The following is a 24,567-nucleotide window of genomic DNA, read 5'->3' as shown; positions in this document are numbered from 1 at the left end:
CACCTGTAGGCACAGACTGCACTTGTCCAGTACACTGTTATGATGACCATAGGGTCCACCAAGGAAGCATCACACCAGGAAGAGGCCACCATGGTTCAAGGAGGTTTAAGAAGTCCGCCCTGTCTCTCCAGGAAGTTTTGTGATAGATGCCAGACCCTCCAGGAGCCTCAAAATACTTGCAGCAAACAAAAGTTGCTGAGTGTCCAGCTCGGACACTACCGACGTCAAAACCAGACCGGTCACTGGAGGAGCCTAGCGCGCAACCAAGATGGCCGCGTAGGTGCGAGGCTCCCGAGGACCTCCGCGACCTCCTGAATTAATCCTGGCGATATCCTGTCCTTGTTGAGGGGACTGTGTTGGGGAACCGGAGCTGAGGCGCCACCCGTTTTTTGGGCTCGAATCGGACCCCGGACGCCGGTGGGAGCATCGATCGAGGGTTGTGGCCTTCTCCTCGCCGGCCCCCCGGATTGGAGTAGTGGGGCGATCCGGGGACAAAGTGAATAACAGCGGCGAACGGGGCTGGGCGACTGGCGTACCCCGCACTTTCACTTTCGCTTTTGCGCCCTCCTAGCTCTCAAGCGGGGTCGGACTGCGGAGCGGGGTGTGGTGGTGTGGCCTTGTCCAGGAGCCCGGCTGACCCGCCGGCGGTGGGTTGACCCGCGGTTCGGTGGTCGCCCCTGCCCCCCCCCTGGCACCCGTGACTTGGTATAGCGGCCCGTTTGGGGTGCTTGGCACGACGGTGGCAGAGCCAGCATGTCCACCAAACAAGATGGCGACCGGGCGAAGGTGAAGACGACCCGCCGTGGCACGGCGCACCAGGCCAACAGTATGGACCGCTACACGCTCCAGAAGGGTTCTCCGGAGACATCGCGTGCATCCCCGGTGGGCCCGACGGAGGCATCCGCTCATCCGGTGGATCTGACCCTCCGGGACGTCATGGGCGCCATCGCAGAGATGAAGGCCTCGGTGGACCAGCGTTTCGACACCTTAGCGCAAAAAATAGACTCGGTCCTGGTGGATGTGAGCCTTGTGAGGGCAGACTTGTCCAAAACAAACGACCGAGTCGACTCCCTGGCCCACACCACAACGAGCCTCACGACAGACGTGGTGGCCCTCCAGAAGGAGGTGCGCCGGCTTGGCCAGGCGAGCGCCCTGATGGACCGGCGACTGGAGGACTCCGAGGGTCGGGCCCGGAGGAATAATGTCCGTATTGTGGGGGTGCCGGAGGGACGAGAGGCAGAGGCGGCGGATCTTTTCGTGGAAGAGTTGATCCTGACCCACCTCCAGCCCCGGGGGCTGAGTAAGCTTTTTGCGGTGGAGCGTGCTCACCGGGTCCCCGGGGGCAGACCTAAGACTGGTGCCCCGCCGCGGCCTCTCATTGCCCGGATTTTTAATTTCCGGGACAGAGATGCTATCCTCCAGACCTCCAGACAACAGGGACCGGTCAAGCTTGACAACATGGAGGTACATTTCTACCCAGACTTTACCCCGGCGGTCCAGAAGCAGCGGCAGAGCTTTCTTGGTGTTAAACGTCGCCTAAGGGACCTGAACCTCAAGTACTCAATGCTCTTTCCAGCTAAGCTGAGGGTAGAGGTGGATGGTCGCACGCACTTCTTTGACCGGCCCGAGGCGGCTGGGGACTGGCTGGACACTCTGCCTGGAGATCGGGGCCGGGGGGGCGGGGGGGGCGCGGCTGGCGAGGAGGGCCCGCCGGAGCAGAATTGAGGGGTGACTGCATAGGCCTTGCTCTGGACGTTGTTCCTTCACCATTTATTGATTGCGTATTTTCCCCTCCTATGGAGGTCGTGCGGGGTCTGTTGGGGGCTTCCCTCCTCCTCTGGGGGACTAGTTAGTATTTTAGCTATGGGGCGACAGGCACACTGCACTTTGGGGGGGCTGTCTGGGCTCATGCAGGGGTGCAGGGAGGGGGGAGTTTTGTTGGGACCGGGGGGTGGGGGGGGGTGTGTTGTTTGTTAGCACCGCAGGGCAAACCCGCTACTATGTTGTTGTTTCTAGGATGCTCGATGGGGGACGACCGATTGTTTCGACGTATGATGGGGGGTAGGGATTTGGCTGTGTTGTCATGGAATGTTAACGGCCTGGGGGATAGGATTAAGCGTGGTGTGGTCCTGCAGTACTTAAAACGTATTTCACCAGATGTTGTCTTCCTGCAGGAGACGCACCTTATAGGTAACTCCTTTCATGCAATGAACCGGCGGGGATATCGTTTGGCGGCCCATTCTGGCTTCACCTCGGGCTCGCGGGGGGTGGGTATTATGATCAAGAACTCGCTCCCGTTGGAGATTGATGAGGTGCGCCATGATGAGAGGGGACGCTACACGGTTCTGGTGGGAAGAATGGAGGGTAGAGTGTTTATCTTTATATCAGTGTACGTCCCGCCTGGGTTACAAGCCACCACATTTGCGGACCTGGGGCGCCTCCTTCTGGACCTTCCGAGTGGCCTGCTGGTGGTTGGAGGGGATTTTAATGCGGTAGCCTCTGGGTCTATGGATCGCCATCCCCCTAGGGACCTCCCCCGGGCACAGGCGTGGCTGCCCGGCCTTCTGGACACGCTGGGCCTGGTGGATTGCTGGCGATTAAAGCATCCTGCATTGCGACAGTACACCTTCCACTCGGGTGCCCATGGTAGCCTCTCGCGGCTTGATTACATCCTTGTCCCGGCGGCCCACGCAGGGAGGGTGGGGGAGGTGCGCCATCTGGCGCGGGGTATCTCAGACCACTCCCCATTGTTGTTGCATCTCGATGTCTTCCCGAGGGGGGATGGCAGGGTGGCCCCAATCAATGCATGGTATTTGCGCGACCCCACCATTCGTGCTGATTTGATCAAATCCCTACAGCGATATTTCGATGAGAATGTGGGGTCGGTCTCTTCGGCCATCTCCCTGTGGGAGGCTTTCAAGGTAGTCCTTAGAGGGGAGGCCCTCTCCTTTATCTCCCATGCCCGGCGGCGCGAGCGGGAGGAGGTGACCCGGGTAGAGGCCGAGATTGCAGAACTGGAGGGTGACCTGGGAAGCGGGGTAACAGACGACAAGTTGCATGTTCTACACCTAAAGCAGGCGGCCTATCGGGCCCTCGTCACGGAGGCGGCCAGGGGCCTCAGTAGAGAGCAGCAGGGGCGATTGTATGATGTGGGTGATAAGGCTGGCAAATTGATTGCGTGGTTGGATAAGAGGGAGAGAGCGAGCCGTGTGGTGCCTTTGATTGAGAGTGTTGATGGTGCGTGTGTCACTGAGCCGGAAGCCATTGTCTCCTGCTTCGCGGATTATTTCCGCGAAGTCTACTCCCCGGTTTCCCCCTGCTCGGAGGCAGACTCCCATGCCCTGCTTCGGGACATCGCACTGCCCTCCCTAACGGTGGAGGACAGGGATTCGCTGGACGCCCCTCCCACCTCGGACGAAATTGCCTTGGCTATTCGCTCGGTTGCATCCGGCAAGGCCATGGGCCCCAATGGTATTCCCATCGAGCTCTACAAGCTACGCCCGGATGTGTTGGCGCCCCACCTGCGCGCGATGTTCCTGGCGGCCCACTCGCGGGGTTCCCTCCCGCCGGACCAGCGTCTAGCCACAATTGTGGTGATCCACAAGGAGGGGAGGCCCCGTGAACGGGTCACATCCTATAGGCCGATTTCGCTTTTGAACGCGGAGCCCAAAATCCTCGCCAAGGTGTTGGCCAACAGGTTGGTTGGCGTGGTGGGCGATTTGGTCCACCAAGACCAATCTGGCTTTATACCGCACCGCAACACGGCGCTCAATCTGCGGCGCTTGCACGGGGTGCTCGCGCGTGTCCCATTTGTGCGGGAGCCGGCCATCTTGGCGTCCTTGGACGCCACCATGGCGTTTGATACGCTTGAATGGCCATACATCTGGGCGATGCTGGCAAAATTCGGGTTTGGCCCGGGTTTCATTAGCTGGGTCAAATTGCTCTATATTCGGGCCCATTGGCGCAGGTGGTAGTGAATGGGCGAGTCTCGGCCCCATTCGCGCTGGGGAGGGGTACGCGACAGGGCTGCCCCCTGTCGCCTCTCCTGTTTGCCCTGGCCCTGGAGCCCCTGGCGGAGTGGCTGCGGTGGCACCCTTCTATCCGTGGTCTCCGCTGGACCCCCGAGCATGAGGACCGTGTGTCCCTCTATGCTGACGATATCCTTCTGTATCTCGCCTCCCCGCGTAAATCACTGATCGTCCTGGTTGATGTTTTGCGTTCATTCGGTCGCAACTCAGGCCTGGTCATCAACTGGGCGAAATCCTGTGTATATGTGCTTTCCGGGGAGGCTCCGGCCCTACCACGGGACTGTCCGATCCAGATTGCCTCCCAAGGTTTTCGGTACCTGGGTATCTATATCACTCTTGACCCGGAGGCCCGCTATGAGCGGAATTTGTTACCCCCCCTCCGGCGTTTGAGGGAGGACGTGGTGCGCTGGCGGCGTCTGCCGCTCTCGCCGCTCGGCCGAGCGGCCTTGTTTAAAATGATGTCCCTGCCACGCCTCCTCTACGCCCTCCAGAATACTATGGACTTGGTCCCGGCACGCTATTTCCGTGAGGTGGAGGGCCTCCAGCGGCGCCTGTTCTGGGACGGGAGGCCGCGCATTGCTCTGGCTAAATTGACGCTCCCGTGGTACGATGGGGGGGTCGCCCGCCCTCCCTGACATTAAACGGTATTACTGGGCCTAGCTGCAATTAATCATGGCCTTTACGGGCCCGCCTTGAACCCGGCATTTGAGATGGATAAGATGCTCCTGCCCGGTGGCGATTACAATCGAGCGCTCTACGCTGGCGCGCCCGACTCCCGTTTGACGGGACCGACGCGTGTCATGGTGCGTGTCTGGCACGCGGCTAATGCAGCTATGGGGTGGAAGGACCGTTTGACCCGGGCGTCACCGCTGTATGCGTCTGAGAGGTTGGGCTCCCTGTGGACGTCGAAGGGCTTCGAGAAGTGGGACACGATCGGAATCAGCACGGTGGGAGATCTCTGGACGAGGGGGGGATTCAAAACTTTTGAGACGCTGCAGGCGGAGTTCCAGCTGCAGGGCAGTGAGTACTTTCGGTACCTACAGGTCCGCCATGCGCTGGGCTCCGTCTTCCCGGATGTCGCATCCATTCCGGAGTCCTCCCCCCTGGAGGACAGAGTCCTAGATGGCCATGTCCCGGACAGCACGATCTCCCTCATATACAAAAAACTGATCAACGATAGATCGTGCCTGCTTACTAGTCTCCGCGAGGCTTGGGTTGCCGACGGGCTGGAGCTGGACGATGAGGATTGGATTTCCGCGGTGGCCTCTCCGAAAGAGGTGGCCATCCCGGCTCGCCTTCGTTTCGTCCAGCTCAAGATCCTTCACCGGGTTTACGTGACGGGGCCAAGGCTTTTGCGTATGGGTTTTGCTGGTGACGGAATGTGTAAGCGTGGCTGTGGTGCGTTGGCGACTTTCATGCATATACTGTGGGAGTGCCCGAAGGTGGAGCGATTCTGGCGTGGTGTGCATGAGGTCCTGCGTGTGGTGACGCGTGTTGCGCTGCTGCCTGAAGCGAGGAGATGCTTGCTGAATGTATGGGAACCGAATGACTATTCGGTCCCGCAGACGCGGTGGGTGACTCTGGGATACATGATAGCCAAGCGCGACATTGCTCAATTGTGGGGATCCCAGAGGCCCCCTGCGGTGTCGGCCTGGAAAGAGCATATGGATTGGTGTATGTTTCGTGAAAAGGTGGTGTATGTGGCGAGAGGTAAGCCTGGGGCGTGGGTGAAACTCTGGGGCCCCTGGAACGCCTACCGCGGGGGTATTTGTGAGCCACCACTGCTACCGGCTGCCTCGCCTGCTCCGTCTCCCTAGATGGCCCCCCTCCCTCAGCCGCGGGCGCGCGGTCCCCCAGTCCCTGATCTATTCCCATTCCCCTCTCCAGAGTTCTGCTGCTGGTTTGGATCCCCCACTTATGGAGCACGTGCTGTTATTTTGGATCGCGGGTTGCCCTGCGGGTGTGGTTTTTTGGTGTTGTTTTGTTTCAAGAAAAGGGAACCGTACTGTGGGCTTGGAGCTGTGTGGCCTGCACCATTGATTACTCCTGTTTCACTGCTCTGCACTGCCTAGAGACTTTCACTGTATGTGTGCAATATGTTTTTGTCATTCTAGCGGCCGGCCGGATGGTTGTAGGCCCATACCTGTAACTTTTACGAACTGCAATAAACGGTTTCAAAAAAAAAAAAAAAAAAAAAAAAAACAGACCGGTCGACGAGGGGCTTCAGGACCTATGAGAGCCTCAACGAGAGTGGCCCTGCAGTCTTGTTTTCTTACCCTATCCAGGTCAACCCAAGAACGTGAGAGCCTTTAACACAGGAGACCCGCTGGCCAAAACACCTCTGCACCCGAGCCCCCCAGCCCAGGTTCACAGAAACCAACTGTGTTCTCTTGCTCCAGTGACCCTCATGGGCCGAAACCATCATTGGGTTCTCCCGGACTTGTCCCCAAGTCCCCACATACAGCCTTTCTTTCACAGGTACTTTGCCATTGACTTAACATGCAACGTTCGAGGCTACCAACACGACCAACCCCTCTGCACCCAGACACCGCTAGAGCAGGTAAAACTGAACAGCTGGCATTTCTTGGACCTTGGCTCCAAAGCACCTTAAGCCCTAAAAGGTATCCACAAGAATATGTATGCACTGTGTGTTATTCCCAGAGGACAACATTTCTGCATTTGAGGCTTATACTTAAAAAAATCGTTATTCGAGTATTATTATTGTTTTTTGTAAAATCTATATCTCTGAAAGTATTTACCGGATTCCGATGATCCTGGTGTATAAAATTATATAAATTTGATGTTATTTTTCTAAATTGGTCTTGGATTTCTTATTGCGTGTGTCTCATTTATTGACTGTGTGTGTAAAACAAATGTTCAACACTCCCCTCTGAAAAACTTAAGCTGCTCGACCACACTGCCACAAATAGAGCATTTGGGATTATTAAAGTAATCCCTGTGAACCAATAAGAGCTGTCTGGACTTTTTTTTCATGGTGTACCCTTACATTGGCACACTACATAAAAAGTCAGCTTTCTACAACCTGCCACTGATGGAAGGCAGAAAAGACTTGAGAGCCAGTCGGATGGCACACAACCTCAAAAGACTGAAATGATAGTGCTGCTCCAGTGGTGACCAGAGGCTCCTAATCTCCACATCGTCTATGCAATCTCCATCGGCCTGAAAACTTTTCACCACTATAAGCTCTGGATGGGGCAAGGATCACAGCCTGATGCATGACAGGTGAGCATCCACCACCGCCGATCCCGTGCAGCATAATCCAAATGAGTATGTTGTCCGTAAAGAAACCCTTGAGCTAGGCCTATTTAAGGCGAAGGTGCTACTGAAGGGCATGCATGTGCCAACATGACTGAGCCTCCAGCAGGATGGACGAGCCCAAGTAGACTCTGAGCCAGCATGGCTGGAACAAAATATCGCTCCCAGCGCTGTAGTCTGAATGTCGTGGGCTAAAAGGGTTTTTGAAGTAAGCATGTCTGGGATGGGCATGTGAAGGGAACCCTTGTACAGGCTGAATGAAGGATTTTGGCTCACTGAGTAAAAACCCCAGGGCATACAGCAATGACATTTTCGCCTACAGGTGGTGCGAGACTACTTGAGTCAAGACCACCTTCAAGAGCCGGCAAGGTCCTGGAAAACATGTATTCCTGACCTGCAAAGATAGCTGGCTCTTGGACAGGCAGCAGACGGCTGACTGGAAGTAAGCAAGACACCTCAAATATCCACAGAACTTTCAATATTGCTGATTGCTTTGTGAGTGAGGGAGAGAAGTCACAGTGAACGAGCCATAGCGTTGCTACTCTTGAAGCACTGCAGCACTGAAACAGTTTTCTTACTAAACAAGGCAGGAGGCCTTTTCGCTCTGTGCACCCAGGATTGAAACTAAATCCCCATATCCATACAGGCCACCACAACAATGCTCCAATTTAGAAAAACAGTTGAAGACACACTTCTGTAATGAACACTATATCACAATGCAGTAACAATCCAATAAAAAGCAAGCAAGGCTATCACTTGTTGACTTTGTTTGCCTTTAGCACTGTACCTTACTTTTTGGCTAGGTTCATGCTATACAACCACATACATACATATAAAAAGTCTGGCTCTGTTGACTGACATATCCATCAAAGAAGCTTGACCCCAGAAAACCCAGTGGCACACATCCAAGCAAAGCGGTGAATTAGGACACAGGTGCCCATAACCCAGGAATCAGTCTGTAATGCCCGGACCAGACCTCAAAATGTGCCTCGCTTTGTCCTGGCCATCCTGAACAGTTTGGGTGGAGTCCTCAGGATGGGCGAAATCTCACTCTCCATACACCAGATAGCAAGGGTATAGAGATCCAGGAGGCACACACCATTAAATTACTACAGCGCCAGGCTAGCTAAAAATAATACTTACTTGGCCATAGAATCAATTTGCTTTGACTCCCTGTAAGGTGGTTCAGGCAGAAATGCATTCTGATTGACATTACTGGTACAGGCTGTTACTACAAGGATTTCAGTTAGAGCACCAGGTGCTCACCTATGATGTTGACCAAAAGAAGACCTTATTGTGGGGCAAATAAACGGTGGACGGCGCCTGAGTGGTAAGCAGTGGCTGGGATTAATTCAAACATTCCATCTATCACCTTGCTGCTGAAGTATCAGAGTACTATGAAGCAGCTGATATTAAACCAGCCAACACAATTAACTGAGCTTTTAAGTTCTCAGACCAAGCTAGCATCTTTCTGCCAGTGATTTCGTCCATTATCAAAGCCAAGAGAGGCAGCATTGTATTTGAACGTGACAACATATGGAGGAGAGTAACCTATCAGATATTTTGGGCGTATCTTGAGCACTGTCAGGAGGAGGTGGAGAGCCTAAAATACGAGCCATCTACTAATACAAACTGCACTAACGAGGATAAAACATCTCATGGGAGCCTGCATCAACATGTCTGCATACAAATTAAACATCTGCAGAGTACAGCCAGGTTGCTGGTCACAAGCAATTGAAACAGACCTCTCAATGATCAATTCAAAGTTGGTAAACGATTGGGCAAGGCTCAACTTGCTTCCAAACATATGATAAATGCTACTGCCCCATCTATAAAGGAGAACAGGTTCCATCTCGTAAATTAGATAGAAAACACACCACACCTGCCAGGTAGAAGAAAAGATTCACAAATTTGCAATCGTACAAAACAATTTAAATTAGGAGATTTGGTTATTTATTTGCCAGAAGAGCAAGAACTGAAATCTTTTATCATTTTAGGAACCAGGGGTTAAGAAAGCTAAGCATGTTTTGAAAACACAATTTTAAACTAACTCAATAACTCTGAAAAAAGGAGAGAAAATAAATTAGCATAAATGGAGTTCCCAAAATCTATGACAGTGTGGAGATGCATAATTTTGACTTAGTATGTAATTGTACTTACAGACATCTGTGTGAGTATCTTCAAATTACCAAGTTCTGATTTTGAATTTTCAATTTCCTTCTGACAAAAAAGCAGTTTCTCATTTTGCTCTGCAATACTGGCTTTTAGTTCTTCATTTTCGCGCCCTGAGCCATTGCTCTGACACAGTATATTTTCTTTATCTTCCAGCTCACTTTCAAGTTTAAGGAGCCTTTGATTCGATTGTGTCAGCAGGGTAATGAGCTCTGCATTTTTAGCATCTAAGCACTGAAGTCTTTCTTTCCCCTTGTCAGCCTCGGATTTCAGTAATCTGAAATTATATACAATTATACAAAAATCAAAGTAGCACATTTGAGTAAAAATTCCCACTGAACAGTCTACATTTAACTTCATCTAAAGAGCATCCTAGATAAATTACCAAACAACCTAAAAGTGACCATAATATATTCTGAAGAAAAAACAATGAAATTCAATACATATCAATACTCTATTATTTAGGGCCACAAGAGACAATTATGCTTTACAATGAATCCAGCTCATTTGTGCGCATGCTTGTTAAACATAATTCACAAAGACTAGCAATTCCAGCAAAAGCTGGAAGGTAATTCTATTCTATCCACCAGTTTTATAAAGCACATGGCTACCCGAGAGTCAGGCTTCCCAGCACTATCAAAAGGGGTTGGAGTGACGGGTTCATGATTAAAAATGAAGGGAAAAGATGGGTCTTAAGCTTTTTCCAACAAATCATGAAATTGTCCTCCATTCTCAGGCTAATAGGCAGAGCATTCCAAAGCTTGGGTTTAAGGTAGGTTAAAGACCGACCTCCGCTCCTGGCTCTCTTAATCCTTGAGACAAGGAGCAACTAAAGATTATTTGCCCTCAAGTCCTTTTTGGCCTGGTAAATAGTGGCAGTTTAGGGGGACTGGCAGCCCTGTATTATGCTTCACACGATGAATAATGCATAAAGGCTTAAATTGTATCCTGCAGCTTATAGGCATCCAAAGGAGAGTTTTGAGCGCATCATCTGCTGACTTAAGTCTTTTATTCACTGATTTTAGACTACCTAAAGAAAGCAAATTGCAATAATCACAATTTTGCGCGCCTCTATTGGTAGACATTTCAGCACCTTTCTCAGGGTTTTTAAGGAGAGCAAAACAGCTCCCAGCCACCTTTTTTGCATGGAAAGCCATGGTTAACTGATTGTGAAGAACCATCCCTAGACGTTTTACTTTGGACTTGGGGACTGGGCATTCCCTAGGGATTATGGCCAGATAATATGATCCCAGAGCATTGGTATGTTCCCTAGTATCAAGTCCTACGTAATCGGAGGAGGAGCCTAGCGCGCATCCAAGATGGTCGCGTGAGCACAGGGCTCCCCGGACCCTCTCTGCTCCTCGGAATCTATCCTGAGAATATCCTGACGTGGCTTATGGAATCTGGGAGATAAAGACCAGCTGAGCATATATCTCTTTTCAAAACTCAAATCGGACCTGGGAATCCTGAGTTGTCGCCGTCGGAACTTTTGGGACCCACCCGACGGAGGTGACCGGGGTGAAGGTGACCCGAGGGGCCGGGCTGCAATTGAACAACAGCGGCTTCAGCGCGGTGCCAGTTGCCGATCCACCACTTTCGGTTTCGGTTTTGCACTTCAGGAGACCGGCAGGGGGGTGCGCTCGGGGTGGCGAGGTGCTTCCTGGGCCTCTGAATGAGGTTTTCTTTCACCTGCTACTAGAGTGCCTATCGCCTCGGACCCCCTCTACCGACATTTTGTGGTCTTCTTGTTGGTGCCCTTACACCTCTTGATTGGGTGTCCCCTTGAGTGACCGTGTTCACATGGGGGGCAAAGGGGGTCCCGAGGGCCGCAAGACCAAGGCTTCCCTCCGCGGGGGAGCAGTCCAGAGCAATAACATGGACCGATACACCCAGGGCAGGGGGCCCTCTGGCGCTGCTGGCCCCCCCTCGGATACTGCGGAGGGAGGCGCGACCGTCTCTACGGAACTATCCCTGCAGGACATTATGGGCGCCATTGAGGGCATTAGGGAAACCATCGCGACGCAATATGAGGCCCTGGCCCGTAAGATTGACACTGTCGCGATTGATGTCACCCTGATCCGGGCCGACCTCTCCAAAACTAACGAGAGGGTCCAGGCTCTCGACACACGGACCTCCACCCTCGGTGCGGAGGTGTCGGATCTGCGGGCCGCGCTTGGAGACATCGGGGTGGTCAACGATCATATGGCCCGGCGGCTTGAGGACTTCGAGGGACGGGCCCGACGCAACAACATCCGCGTCATAGGTGTACCGGAGTCCTCTGACGGCCGCCCGGTTGACCTCGTGGTCGAGGAACTTATCCTGAAACAGTTGTCCCCGGCTGGCCTAAGTAAGTTCTTTGCCGTGGAGCGGGCCCATCGAGTTCCGGGCGGTCGGCCACGGCCGGGGGCCCCCCCGAGGCCTATCGTGGCCAAACTGTTCTACTACAGGGACCGCGACGCTATTCTGCAGGCCTCACGGACCCACGGCCCGGTTCGTCATGAGAACTCGACCATCAATTTTTATCCGGACTTCACGCAACTGGTCCAGAAACAACGGATGGGATTCCAAGGGGTGAAGCGTCGTCTCCGCGAGCTGGGCCTAAAGTATTCGATGCTCTACCCTGCAAAACTCCGAGTGGAACATGGGGATCGGACAGCCTTTTTTGACTCTCCCGTGGCTGCAAGTGACTGGCTGGACTCTCTGCCGGACGGAGGTGGCCGTCCCGGACCCTCTGCGGGCACCGCGGGTGACGGGTCCCCTTTAGAATGACTTTTGGTCCTTGATTTTGCCGTTTTGCACTGTACAGTCGGGTCTTATTTCACTTGCATATTGTGTTTAACCAGGACCAGTGAGGGGGGCGGGCGGGGACGGGTCCCTTACCTCCTCTGGGGTCTTTTCGTAGAATGGGGTTAGAGGGGCGACAGGCACACTGCAAGTTGGGGGGTTTTTTTGGCCCGCAGGGGTGCAGGGTGGGGGGAGTTGGTCCTGGGGTGGGGTTGGGGGGGAGGTGGGGTTGTTTTGCTGTGTGTTTTTTGTTTACAGGGCGAGGTACTGATTTTTGTCCACATTTGGGAACTGTGCTGCAGGCTGGGGGACCCTTGATCTATTGGGGGAGATGGGGGGGGACGGGTTGAGGCTTATGTCATGGAACGTCAATGGGTTGGGGGACCGTATCAAGCGGGGTGTAGTACTGCAATATTTGCGTCGTTTGACTCCTGATGTGGTGTTTCTCCAGGAGACGCATCTGGTTGGTAATGTTTGTCATGCAATGAACAGGGGGGGATACCGCCTCGTGGCCCATTCTGGCTTCACAACTGGTTCCAGGGGGGTGGGCATTCTCCTGCGAACCTCACTTCCGGTGGAGATCACTAAGATAGTTTCGGATGACAGAGGGCGCTATGTGTGCTTGATTGGGAGGTGGGAGGGGCAGCCCCTTGCCCTGGTTTCAGTTTACGTCCCCCCGGGCCTCCAGAACTCCACCTTCACTGACTTGGGTCGAATGCTGCTTGACCTTCCGGACAGCCTCCTGCTCATGGGCGGGGACTTTAATTCTGTGGTTTCGGGTGAACTGGATCGTCACCCACCAAGGACCCTCCCCGCTGCCCAGGCATGGCTGGGTGGGATGCTGGATACCTTCGGCCTGGTGGATAGTTGGAGATTAATGCATCCGACCCAATGTCAATTCACCTTTCACTCGGGGGCGCATGGGAGTCTCTCTAGGTTAGACTACTTCCTTATGCCCGCGGCGCAGACTGGTCGGATTCGTGAGGTCAGGCACCTGGCGCGGGGTATCTCCGACCATTCTCCGCTGTGGCTTCTTTTCGACACCGGGCCGCGGTCTGCAGGGCGGATCGCTCCCATTAACCCATGGTACCTGCGAGACCCTACGACTCGTGACAGCCTGGTCAAGGCTATGGACCAATACTTCCTGGATAACGAGGGGTCGGTGTCGTCTGCACTGTCCCTGTGGGAAGCCTTTAAAACCGTGATCCGCGGACACGCCCTTTCCCAGATAGTGGTAGCTAAGAGGGTCAAGAGTGAGGCAGTGGTAAGGCTGGAGACTGACATAGTGGGGCTGGAGTCGGCCTTGGAGGCGAATGTCACTCCGGACGGGCTCCATGCCCTCAGCCTGAAACAGTTTGAGTATAGGTCCCTGGTCACTGACGCGGCCAAAACTATGTATAGGGAGCAGCAGGGTCGACTGTACGATGCCGGGGACAAGGCGGGAAAGTTGATCGCGTGGCTGGACAGGAAGGAGAGAGTGAATCGTGTGGTCCCGGAGTTGCGTGCTGCGGATGGTGTGTGTGTGACTGAGCCTGACGAGATTGTGGAATGTTTTGCCGACCACCTCCGGGCTGTGTACTCCCCAGTGACTGACAGGGATGAGGACGACTCTCGCCTTCTTTTGAGGGATATCGCCTTGCCCGGCCTGTCCGTTGAAGACCGTGAGCGGCTGGACGCCCCCTTGTCGGCGGATGAAATAGCGACCGCGATCCGCTCCCTTCGCTCGGGCAAGGCTATGGGTCCCAACGGTCTGCCCATTGAGCTATATAAATTGCGCCCTGACAAGCTTGCGCCCTTCCTCAGTCGCATGTTCCGTGAGTCTCTGGCGGCGGGTTCCCTCCCGGCCGACCAGCGTTTGGCCACGATAGTCGTTATCCCCAAGGAGGACAAGCCGCGAGACCGCTGTACTTCTTACCGGCCTATTTCACTGCTAAATGCGGAGCCTAAGGTCCTGGCGAAAGTCCTTGCCAATCGTCTGTTGAGCGTCGTGTGCGATCTTATTCATCCGGACCAATGCGGATTCATCCCGCATCGTAACACCGCTCTTAACTTGCGGCGTCTTCACGGCGCCCTTGCCAGGGCGGAGCTCCTCTCCGAACCGGCCGTGCTGGTTTCTTTGGATGCCACGATGGCTTTTGACACCATCGAGTGGCCATTCCTCTGGGCTGTCTTGGCTAAGTTTGGCTTTGGGGAAGGATTTATTGGCTGGGTGAAGCTTCTTTACACGGGACCCATGGCTCAGGTGGTGGTGAATGGGCGGGTCTCTCGGCCCTTTGCCCTCGGCAGGGGCACGAGGCAGGGATGCCCTTTGTCCCCTTTGCTCTTTGCTCTCGCCCTGGAGCCACTCGCGGCTTGGCTCCGCTGGGAGCCCTCGCTTAGAGGGATCCGGTGGGCCCCGGGCTTTGAGGATCGGGTTTCGCTGTATGCGGACGATATTCTCCTATATCTCACCTCACCGCGGCAGTCGCTCAACGTCCTCTTTGACGTTTTGACTTCCTTTGGGAATAATTCGGGCCTCACGATCAATTGGTCTAAATCCTGCGTCTATCCAATCTCCGGTGGTCCTCCTCTCCTGCCGCCTCGGCTTCCGATCCAGGTATCTCTGAGCGGCTTTAAGTACCTGGGGATATACGTTTCGCTGGACCCGGTGGCTCGCTATGAGCAGAATCTCCTGCGTCCGCTTCGGCGATTGCGAGAGGACACGGCCCGGTGGTGCAGGCTGCCCCTGTCCCCGCTGGGTCGGGCCGCGCTGTTCAAAATGATGTCCCTTCCCAGGTTCCTCTATGCACTCCAGAATTCCTTCGACGTCATCCCAGTGGCCTACTTTCGGGAGGTGGAGAGCCTGCAGAGGAGATTGGTGTGGGACGGGCGGGCGCGTATTGCTCTTGCTAAGCTTACTCTCCCCTGGTACGACGGGGGCATCGCGCTTCCCGACATTCGCAGGTATTATTGGGCCGCGCAGCTTTCGGCCATCAACCATGCCACGTATGCGCCTGGCCTGAATCCGGCGTATGAGATGGACAAGTTCCTGCTTCCCGGCGGGGACTATAACAGGGCGCTTTACTCCCGCTCGGCTGGCCGGACCCTTACGGGTCCTACTAAGATTGCGGTGCGGACCTGGAGGGCTGCCACTGCGGCCACGGGCTGGAGTGAGCGACTGACATGTGCTACTCCTTTGTTTGCCTCCGATCGCCTGGGGAGCCTCTGGACTACGAAGGGGTTTGACCAGTGGGATACGATTGGTATCAGCAAAGTGGGAGACCTGTGGCATAAGGGCGCGGTTAAGACTTTCGCGGCTCTTCAGGCCGAATATGAGCTTACGGACAGGGAGTTCTTCCGCTATGCCCAAGTTCGACACGCCCTGCTTTCAGTCTTTGGAGAGGGGACCAAGATCCCGGTTTCTTCGCCCCTCGAGGACCGCATACTTGACGGACATGTCCCTGACAGTACTATTTCTTTAATTTATAAGAAACTGATTAATCATCGGGCTATCCTCTTGGTGCGCCTTCGGGAGGCTTGGACGGGGGATGGGGTGGAATTGGACGACGAGGACTGGCAGTCTGCACTGTCGTCCCCCAAGGAGGTCGCCATTCCGGCCCGTCTCCGGTTGGTACAGCTTAAGATTCTTCACCGGGTGTATGTGACGGGTCCTCGCTTAGTCTCGATGGGATACTCCGATGATGGGCTCTGTAAGCGGGGTTGTGGGCTCAGCGCCACCTTTCTCCATATCCTGTGGGAGTGCCGCGAGGTGGCGGACTACTGGCGCCGGGTACATACGGTTATGGGACAGGTCACTGGGGTTGTGCTGCTGCCGGAGGTGCGTCGCTGTGTCCTGAATGTGTGGGAGCCCAATGATTATAGCGCAGCTCAGACTCGGTGGGCGGCCCTGGGGAACATGATTGCCAAGAGAGATATAGCGCAGCTTTGGGGTGCCCAGCGGCCGCCCACCGTGTCAGTATGGAAGGAGAATATGGACTGGTGTATGTTCAGGGAGAAGACTGTGTATGTTGCCCGTGGTAAGCCGGGGGCATGGGGCAGAATCTGGGGGCAATGGAATGCATATCGCGGGGGTATCTGTACGCCCCCCCTGGTGGACACCGATATCGCCATGTCCCCCTGACCCTTGACGGTTCCGGGCACCTTTTGGAATGACTACATATGGACGTTCGTTTCCCTTGGCCCCCCCCCCCCGTACCCAGCCTCCCGGTACTCCTTCCTTTCGCGTGCTGCTTAATGGTCTGAACTGGAGTTCCCCGGAGGAAGCCTGACCTGCACTGTTTGTCTTTATGCCTCGCCTTTTGTTTTTCTTTTAGTTTTTTGTGTTTGTTGGACTTAAGTCTCCTGTTCCTTTAGAACTATCCGGAGTCACTACGGGGCCGAGCCCCGGGAACCGACTGCAGCTTTGACAAATGTATATTTTATTCTGTACTTAGCGGCCGGCCCTGGGGGTTGTAGGCCCGTGCATGTAATCGAATTATTGTTCAATAAAACTTTTAAAAAAAAAAAAAAAAAAAGTCCTACGTAATCATCATTCATATTTAGACAACTGTCTGCCATCCATTTAGACACCTTTTCAAGACAGCTATTAAGCCCAGCGGCAATGGTGTCCATGTCTAGTGCCAATGTGATGATAAACTGGGTATCATCTGCGTAAGATACCATCTTCTGGCCGTAGGAACAAATATTGTCTGCCAATGGGCTGATATAAATGTTAAAAAGCGTTGGGCTCAAAGACCCTGTGGAACTCCACAAAGCAACTGATGGCTAGATGACATGAATGGGCCTTCGTTAACCTGAAAGCTGTGCTTGTCCAAAAATTTGGTAAGCCATCAAAAGGCCGTACCTGTGAAACCAGCTTCTTCCAATCTATGGAGAAGAATGGGGTAGGAGACTGTATCAAAAGTGGGACTCAAATACAGAAGGATCAGTGCTGCAGATCCGCTGTGGTCCATTAAAGCATTTGAATAATTTTACCTTGAACAACGAATTCACAATTTAAACAGATTTTGAAATACCGGAATAATTATTTCAGAGATTGCCTCTATAGTAAAGGTTGACACCTCACACTCATTCCACAGGGAATCCAATTTTTGCATCCTTAACCCCTTCAGTGCCCGCCCCTTTCCCCGCCCAGTGCCGGCCGTTGCATTAGCGGGCGGGGTCTATGACGAGCTGGACTCGTCATGGGCACAGCGCCACCGCGGCCCATGACGAGTCCAGCTCGTCATGGGCACTGAAGGGGTTAATACATCCTTCCCCTTAAATGATTTGAACAACACTTGGGGAAATGGCCTTCAAAATGCAACCTTATGATCTGCCTAATTTGGTAGGTATTGATCGAAGGGATCAAGAGTTATAAGTCGAGTCCCAAATTCAGTGACGTTTCCAAGCAACATGGAAATCGCCACACACAGCTTCCTGTGCAAAGTACTCAGAGTGTCGAAAGAAAGTATACCAAATTTTGCAGGCACATATCGATTGCCTAATTTCTTGGTAAAGCAAATTTTTGTTCTGCCATTTTTTAATATACAAAAAAGACATGTCCTGCATGCATGCGTCAATGCTTTGTAGGTCCATCAAAATTTTCTAACAGAAAGTTAAGGATATTGTGCATGTTTACGAATATTACAATTTAAACCATGCAAAACCTTGCAGTAGGCAAAGCCTGATCGCTATATTGGACAGCCAACCCACACTTACCACATACGTATGCAGGCCACTAGTCGGGGTTTTTTTCTCCTAAAAACGGCATCAACAAAAGGTTTACTGAGCAAAAGTCACCATTTACCTAGCTATCAGGAACATGCAGAACTGAATCAAAAAACTATTTTTGTTTACAGCAGTTTTGGCATTTTTCAGAAAGCTTTTCCTAATTTTTGTACTTTCAACCTACTTCCAGTTTGTGATGGAAACCAGGGTGAAACCCATGGGCGATCCAGGAAAGCTATAGATTTCTGAAAAGTAGACAAAATTCTAAATTTAGCAAGAGGTAATTTTTGTAGATCCCTCAGGGTTTTCCTAAAGAAATTAACTGCTTAAATAAAAATAAATTGAAGGGAGGCGTGGCCGGGCAAGATGGCCAAACGGACGTCACGGCTCCCGATCTGCGCCAGTGTCTCAGGGAGATTACAGCTGAAATACAGCAGCAGAGCCGATGCAGTGAGCAACAAGCAACGGCCCCACTTCTAGGGCGTGCGGGCAGCCCCAAAACGACACTCTGGAGCCCGGAACAGGGCAGCTTTGAAGCTGCTCCAGAGCGCCCACAAGCCCTCCCATCACAGCGGCCGCCATCTCGCGGGCTGTAACGGGCCCGTCAGGACCAGCATCCAGCCACGCGGCGATGATCCCGGGACCGGACTTCCCGCGGAGATAAGCCCCCATCTGCCGGAACCGCACATCGTGGGGGGAATGGGGGGGGGACACAGAGGCGCATTCAGACGCAACCCACAACGCGAAGGGAGAATGAGCTGAATTGCCGATCACCCAAGAATTGAGCCTTTAATGAGGGTTCTAGGTGCGTGAAGAGCCCTGTGCAGAATCTTCGACTGGAGCATCACGCAGGTAGAGTGGGGTAATCAGGTGCGATCCCACGTGAGACAGAAGGAAGGTGAGAATCTGGTGAGCCCGGGAGAGTATAAGAACTTTTGCCTGACTTCAAGATGGCCGGCGGACAGAGAACGAGAAGCGCACTGGTGACTCCACATAGCTTGCACTGAGGAGCACACAAGACCTTCTTCTGGAGCACACGAGACCTTCTTCTGGGACCCACGCACCGCACTGGTGCTCTAGTGAGAACACAAGCTCAGCATCCGGGGAGAACAGCACCCGCCCCAGTCGACGAGATTGTGGTGGCCAATATCCTTCGTGGAGACTAGGTCGGCCCCAAGAGGTGCCTCTGACCCTCACACGCATTACACATAAGAGTCAGAGAATGGGAGGGCGTCAGGGACGTGGCGGAGCCCGGGTTGGTGGTGGTCCCCCCGGTGAAGTTGGAGCCCTCAGTAAACACGTCCTATGACAGAGGAGACAGGCGGTGCACAAGTTTGCGGCCCACACACCTGGCATTGAGAGACTGAAGAGCACGTTTCAAAGATCTGGGCCAGCACCAAGACCCCTTGTCGATGGGGAGAAGAGCGCCCTGAGAACTTGGAGGTCTGCTGGGGAGCAAAGAGCAGGCAAGCGCTGAGGGCCGCCAGCATCATGTAGAGGCCCCCCACGGAGGAGCTAGCAGGAGTAGGGGCAGACCACCCCGGGCACCGGCAGTGGGGTTATCATTGGACACGGCTCTATGCCCCCTAACAAAATGGTGACCAAGGCTACGACCAAAGTCTCCCATTTCTTTCCTCGAGCGGACAAACACCTACCAGCGGATCGCGAAGACCACTCCGGCAGCATGGCATTCACGAAAGAGGACCTCATGACATCCCTGAGGGATTTCAAAGCGGAGCTCCGGAAGGAGCTCAGCCAGGACATCAAGGATTCCATCGACCAACTGAAAAGTGACCTCAATGATCGAATGTCAAGCCTCCAACAGGATGTGGACTCTGTAGGAGTGGCGGAATTGGAGGAGCAGACCCAGGAGGTTGACAAACGCACCTCCAACATGCAGGACACATTACACGCCCTACAGGATTAAACCCAACTGAAGGCGGAAGACCTTGAAAACAGGGCACGAAGAGACAACCTGCGAATCCGCAACCTGGAGGAAGGGGCAGAAGGTCCCGATTTGGAAGCTTTCCTAGAGGGCCTATCCGCAGAAATCATCAGTCCACAAGCCCTTAAAATTAAGTTTGAGCGGGCACACAGGGTCGGAGGCCCAGCGACCGGAGAATGGAAACGTACGAGAGATGTGCTTGCGAAATTTCACTCCTACAAGGTGAAGGAGGCAGTCTTATCAGCTGCTAGGAAAAAGAACACAATCTCCTTCCAGGGGCATACCTGCAACATCTATCAGGACGTGGCACCCGCAACATTAGCGAGGTGACAGCAGTTCCGACCCATCACAACCAAGCTACGAGATGATAAAGTCAGATATCGATGGACTTATCCATTTGGCCTGAGCTTTGAATATAATAACAGACAACGCCACATAACCGACATAAAGGAGGGTCTGGACTTGCTGGGTCTCCCTATGGACGAGCCTGAAACTGCAGCTGGTAAATCACAAGGGTCTAATCAAAATGGCTCACCCTCAGCGAAATGGTCCATGTCCTCGAGGCGGAACCACAAGTGAGACCTGTGTCTAGTATCTATTGGTTGCAGCTCCACACGACCTCGACTCTTTGCCTGGACAGGCAAATCAACTCAACGTGAGGACACTATTTGCCTACAACCATTTGAGGGAACCAGGGCTGGGAGACAGTGCAATGCTCAAGAGCTGAGACTGATTCAATCAGCAAACTGAGCTACTTGGGAGCCCCAAGATGGGCGCGGATGGGAACTCTGGTCACGCCATCCACCAACCCATCTCAGTAGATGATTCCACCTACAGTCGAGGAACTATCATCCACTCGACATGTTCATGTTGGGGTTGGGTATTTTCTTTTTTCTTTGGGGTTTCTGGGTGGGGGGAGGGGTTGAGGGTTTGGTGGTGGCCTTACTTACATACTCGACACGAGGGCGTTCTGGCAGATGCACGTCTAACAAGGAAAGCTCATTGGGATAATCTTCTCATACTTTCTACTGAGAGGGCGCAAGGTAGTGGGTTCACGTGGTCTAGAAGAGGGAAATTACTATAACCTAGTGGAATGTTAAGGGCCTTAACTCCCCGCAGAAGAGGCAAAAGGTTTGGAAGTACCTAACAGACCACCACTTCGACATAGTGGCACTCCAGGAGACAAACCTCCGGAGAGCTGACAAATTGACGCTCAAACACAAACTGTACCCCCTTATCTATAGATCATCAGCACACACTAAGCACCGGGGAGTGGCACTCCTATTTCATACATCGACGAAATTTCAGCCGCTGGACATCCAATCAGATAAGGAGGGAAGGATGGTCCTGGTTCATGTCACACCAAGGGGCACACTATACACCTTTATTGCAGCCTATGTGCCTAATGCGGGCCAAACGAACTTTCTAAATAACCTACTAGATAAAATAGATCACTTTGCTGAAGGGCCAACAATTTTAATGGGGGACTTTAACCTCACCTGGCAACCCGACTTAGAACGCACCCACGCATATCTGAAACTGCCTCCTTCACTGCAGAAATAAAGCAAAGAATGCACGATTTCGGCCTGCGGGACGCCTGGCGCACCCTGTATCCTCAGACTAGAGACTACACATTCTACTCTCACGTACACCTCACCTACTCGAGATTGGACTATATCTTTATCAATCAAAGACTGCTGGGCACTCTTAGAGAGGCCAAGATTTTCCCCCTTTCCATCTCGGACCACTGCCCGCTATTGATTTGTTTACAGTGAGGAACTGCCCCAACTACTACTCCCAAATGGTACTTACCGATCTCCCTCACATGGGATAGTGTACTGCGAACTGAGCTGCGGGAAGCAATCACAGAGTACTTTAATGTAAACAGGCCGAAGACACCTCCTCGGGTAACACTTGGGACGCGTTCAAGGTGGTTATAAGGGGGAAGTGTGTAGAGCTTAATTCCACCCTGAATAGACAAAGGGCGCATGAGAGGGAAGGCCTAGAGATGGAGTTGGAACGGGCGGAGCAGGCACACAAGAACAATCCCACCAGGGTGACCCTGCGCTCCCTTACTGCACTGCGAGGTAAGCTGAAAGCAATTTATAACAACCGGGCAGAATACACGCTTTTAAAACTACGCCATGATTCCTATACTCACAGGAACAAAATAGGCAAACATTTAGCCAGGCAACTAAAAGAGAAGTGCGAGAGGGAACACATTGAAGGCATACACGATGGGAATAATGGTCTAGTCCACGCAGATAATGGTTAAGGAAGACCTCTTTGGATCATTCTACAGGGCACTCTACATCGAAGAGCCAAGGGAGGCAGAATTGCAGGATAGCTACCTTCGGACTCTGCGGTTCCCCCGAGTCTCACAAGACACTAATGACAAATGTACGGCCCCATAACTACAGAAGAGGTGGGTGCGACTATCGCAGCCCTCAAACTTCAGAAGGCTCCCAGGCCTGATGGCCTCACAGCCCACTTTTATAAAACCTTTGCCCCTGACCTCATACCCCACCTCACGTGACTTTTTAATCATATGGCGGAGGCAGGAGAGGTGACCCCCTTGATGGCCGAGGCAGTGGTTACAGTCATTCCTAAGCCCGGGAAAAATGTACAGCTATGTGCCTCCTACCGCCCAATAGCATTCTTAAATTTGGATGCAAAGCTTTACTCTACTATTCTTGCGAACCGCATACAGGACTTGATGCCAGATTTAATCCACCCCAATCAGTCTGGCTTCATGAAAGGGCAGCAGACCCACGATAATATTAGACGCACAATACATCTAATTGAAAAAGCCACCAAACAAGGAGATACCAGCGGTACTGATGGGGCTGGATGCTGAGAAGGCCTTTGATCGGGTGGACTGGGCATTCCTCTTTCGTGTCCTTACATCCTTTGGCTTCGCAGACAAATTTTGTCATTTGCATGATTAAGGCTAACTACACACAATCCCGCTCCAGGGTCCAGGTCAACGGCGTGCTATTGGCCCCATTCTCCCTGACGAGAGGCACCAGACAGGGGTACCCTTTGTCACCCCTGTTTGCGCGGAGTATTGAACCATTCGCAATGTCCATCCGAAACAATTTGGCGATTAAAGGGATACCCTTCGGAGGGGACACTCACAAAATATCGCTCTTGCGGACGATGTGCTCTTGACACTCACAGACCCATCATGGTTACTTCCTGCACTGGAATTAGAACTAGCCAAATTCGAAGTCATAGCCGGCTTCAAGGTCAATCTCGACAAATCCTATATACTTAATCTTACTCTCCCAGACACTGAGGCACGCGCAATTTAATCCAAATCCTCCTTACATTGGTCCAGACGCTCCCTTCAATACCTGGGGATTCAGCTGACACCACGAGTGGAAGGGTTCTATAAAGCCAACTTCCTGGCCGCCCTTCTTCAACTTCAGAATGACCTTAAGCGGTGGAAGGCCCTATTCATTTCCTGGTTTGGCCAAAATCCCGCTGCTGCCCAAACTGTTATACCTTTTTCAGGCCCTGCCCATTGATTTAGATCTGACCAATCTTCCTAAAATCCAATGTCTGCTCATATGGTTTATTTGGCAAGGAGGGCGAGCCAGATTATCTTTCTCCATACTGCGACGCCGCAGAGCGTAGGGAGGACTGGGGTTACCAGACATAGGTTTATACTATAAAGCCGCTCAATTGCGGATAGTGACAGAGTGGTTTAAAAGGGAGTCGGAGAAGCACTGGCTCCATATGGACAGTGGAGTGGCAGGGAGGATGGTGTGGGATCTAATTTGGAAACCCAAAAAGGAGCGACCCGCGAATGTGTACATTAGCACCCCCACGCGCACCGTACTGAGAGTGTGGGACTCTGTGTCAGGAGGTGAGGGTTGGACCACATTCCCTTCCCCATACACCCCGATCCACTTTCACCCGGCCTTTCTGCCAGCCCTGCACGAAGGCCCCTTCGACGCCTGGAGAGAGGGAGGCTGCCTTATGATTGATCACTTATTCCATAACCACGACATCCTCACCTTTGATAGTTGCAGAAGGGAATTCCATTTAACCCCAGAAGAACACTTCCACTACCTTCAACTTAGACATTGGGCACTCACCCCCCACATACGGGTCAATGCTACAAGGGAGAAAACAGGGTTTGAGAAATATGTGAGAACAGAACAGTGGGATCAATGAAGGGGGTGATTTCCTTTCTCCACAATTATCTGCTCTCCACCACACATTCGGCTCAACCGAGATACGTGTCCATGTGGGAGGGAGTGTTGCAGCGGGACATACAAGACAGGGAATTTAGCAAAAAAGAGCTTGACAGTAGATAGGTAACCCAGATACAGGAGAAGGACGGACGGATTCATGTGACCTCAGTCGCAATAGCCAATGCCTTTGCGGACTATTATGAGGCCGTCTATACACCACGGGACTTGGCCGAGGTATCACAAGTCCAAGAGTATCTACGGGCGATACAGCTCTATAAATTAGCAGACAGTGAGTCAAAGCCATTAGACAGTAAGATTATAAAAGAAGAAATCATGACAGCCATTGGCCAGTTGAAATCTGGGAAGGCCCCAGGGCCTAACGGGCTCCCCCCGAAATTCTTTAAGCAACATGTGACACTCTATAGCCCGCACCTCCTCCAACTATACCTGG

General features: G+C 52.9%; 1 protein-coding gene across 3 annotated transcripts in view; it reads right to left on the bottom strand.

Annotated features, from left to right (window-relative positions):
• CCDC18 (coiled-coil domain containing 18) overlaps positions 1-24,567 on the bottom strand; it is a 1,105,805-nt gene that overhangs the window by 815,356 nt on the left and 265,882 nt on the right. For all 3 annotated transcript variants that reach the window (XM_085602201.1, XM_085602202.1, XM_085602203.1), the window contains one exon: positions 9,465-9,753. In XM_085602201.1, the coding sequence (XP_085458327.1) occupies positions 9,465-9,753 (289 nt within the window). The remainder of the gene's footprint in view (positions 1-9,464; positions 9,754-24,567) is intronic.

This window comes from Triturus cristatus, chromosome 4_2, assembly GCF_964204655.1.
Source record: "Triturus cristatus chromosome 4_2, aTriCri1.1, whole genome shotgun sequence".
NCBI classification, from domain to species: domain Eukaryota; kingdom Metazoa; phylum Chordata; class Amphibia; order Caudata; family Salamandridae; genus Triturus; species Triturus cristatus.
Note: the sequence above shows the minus strand (reverse complement) of the source record. Positions and strands in the feature narration are given on the sequence as shown.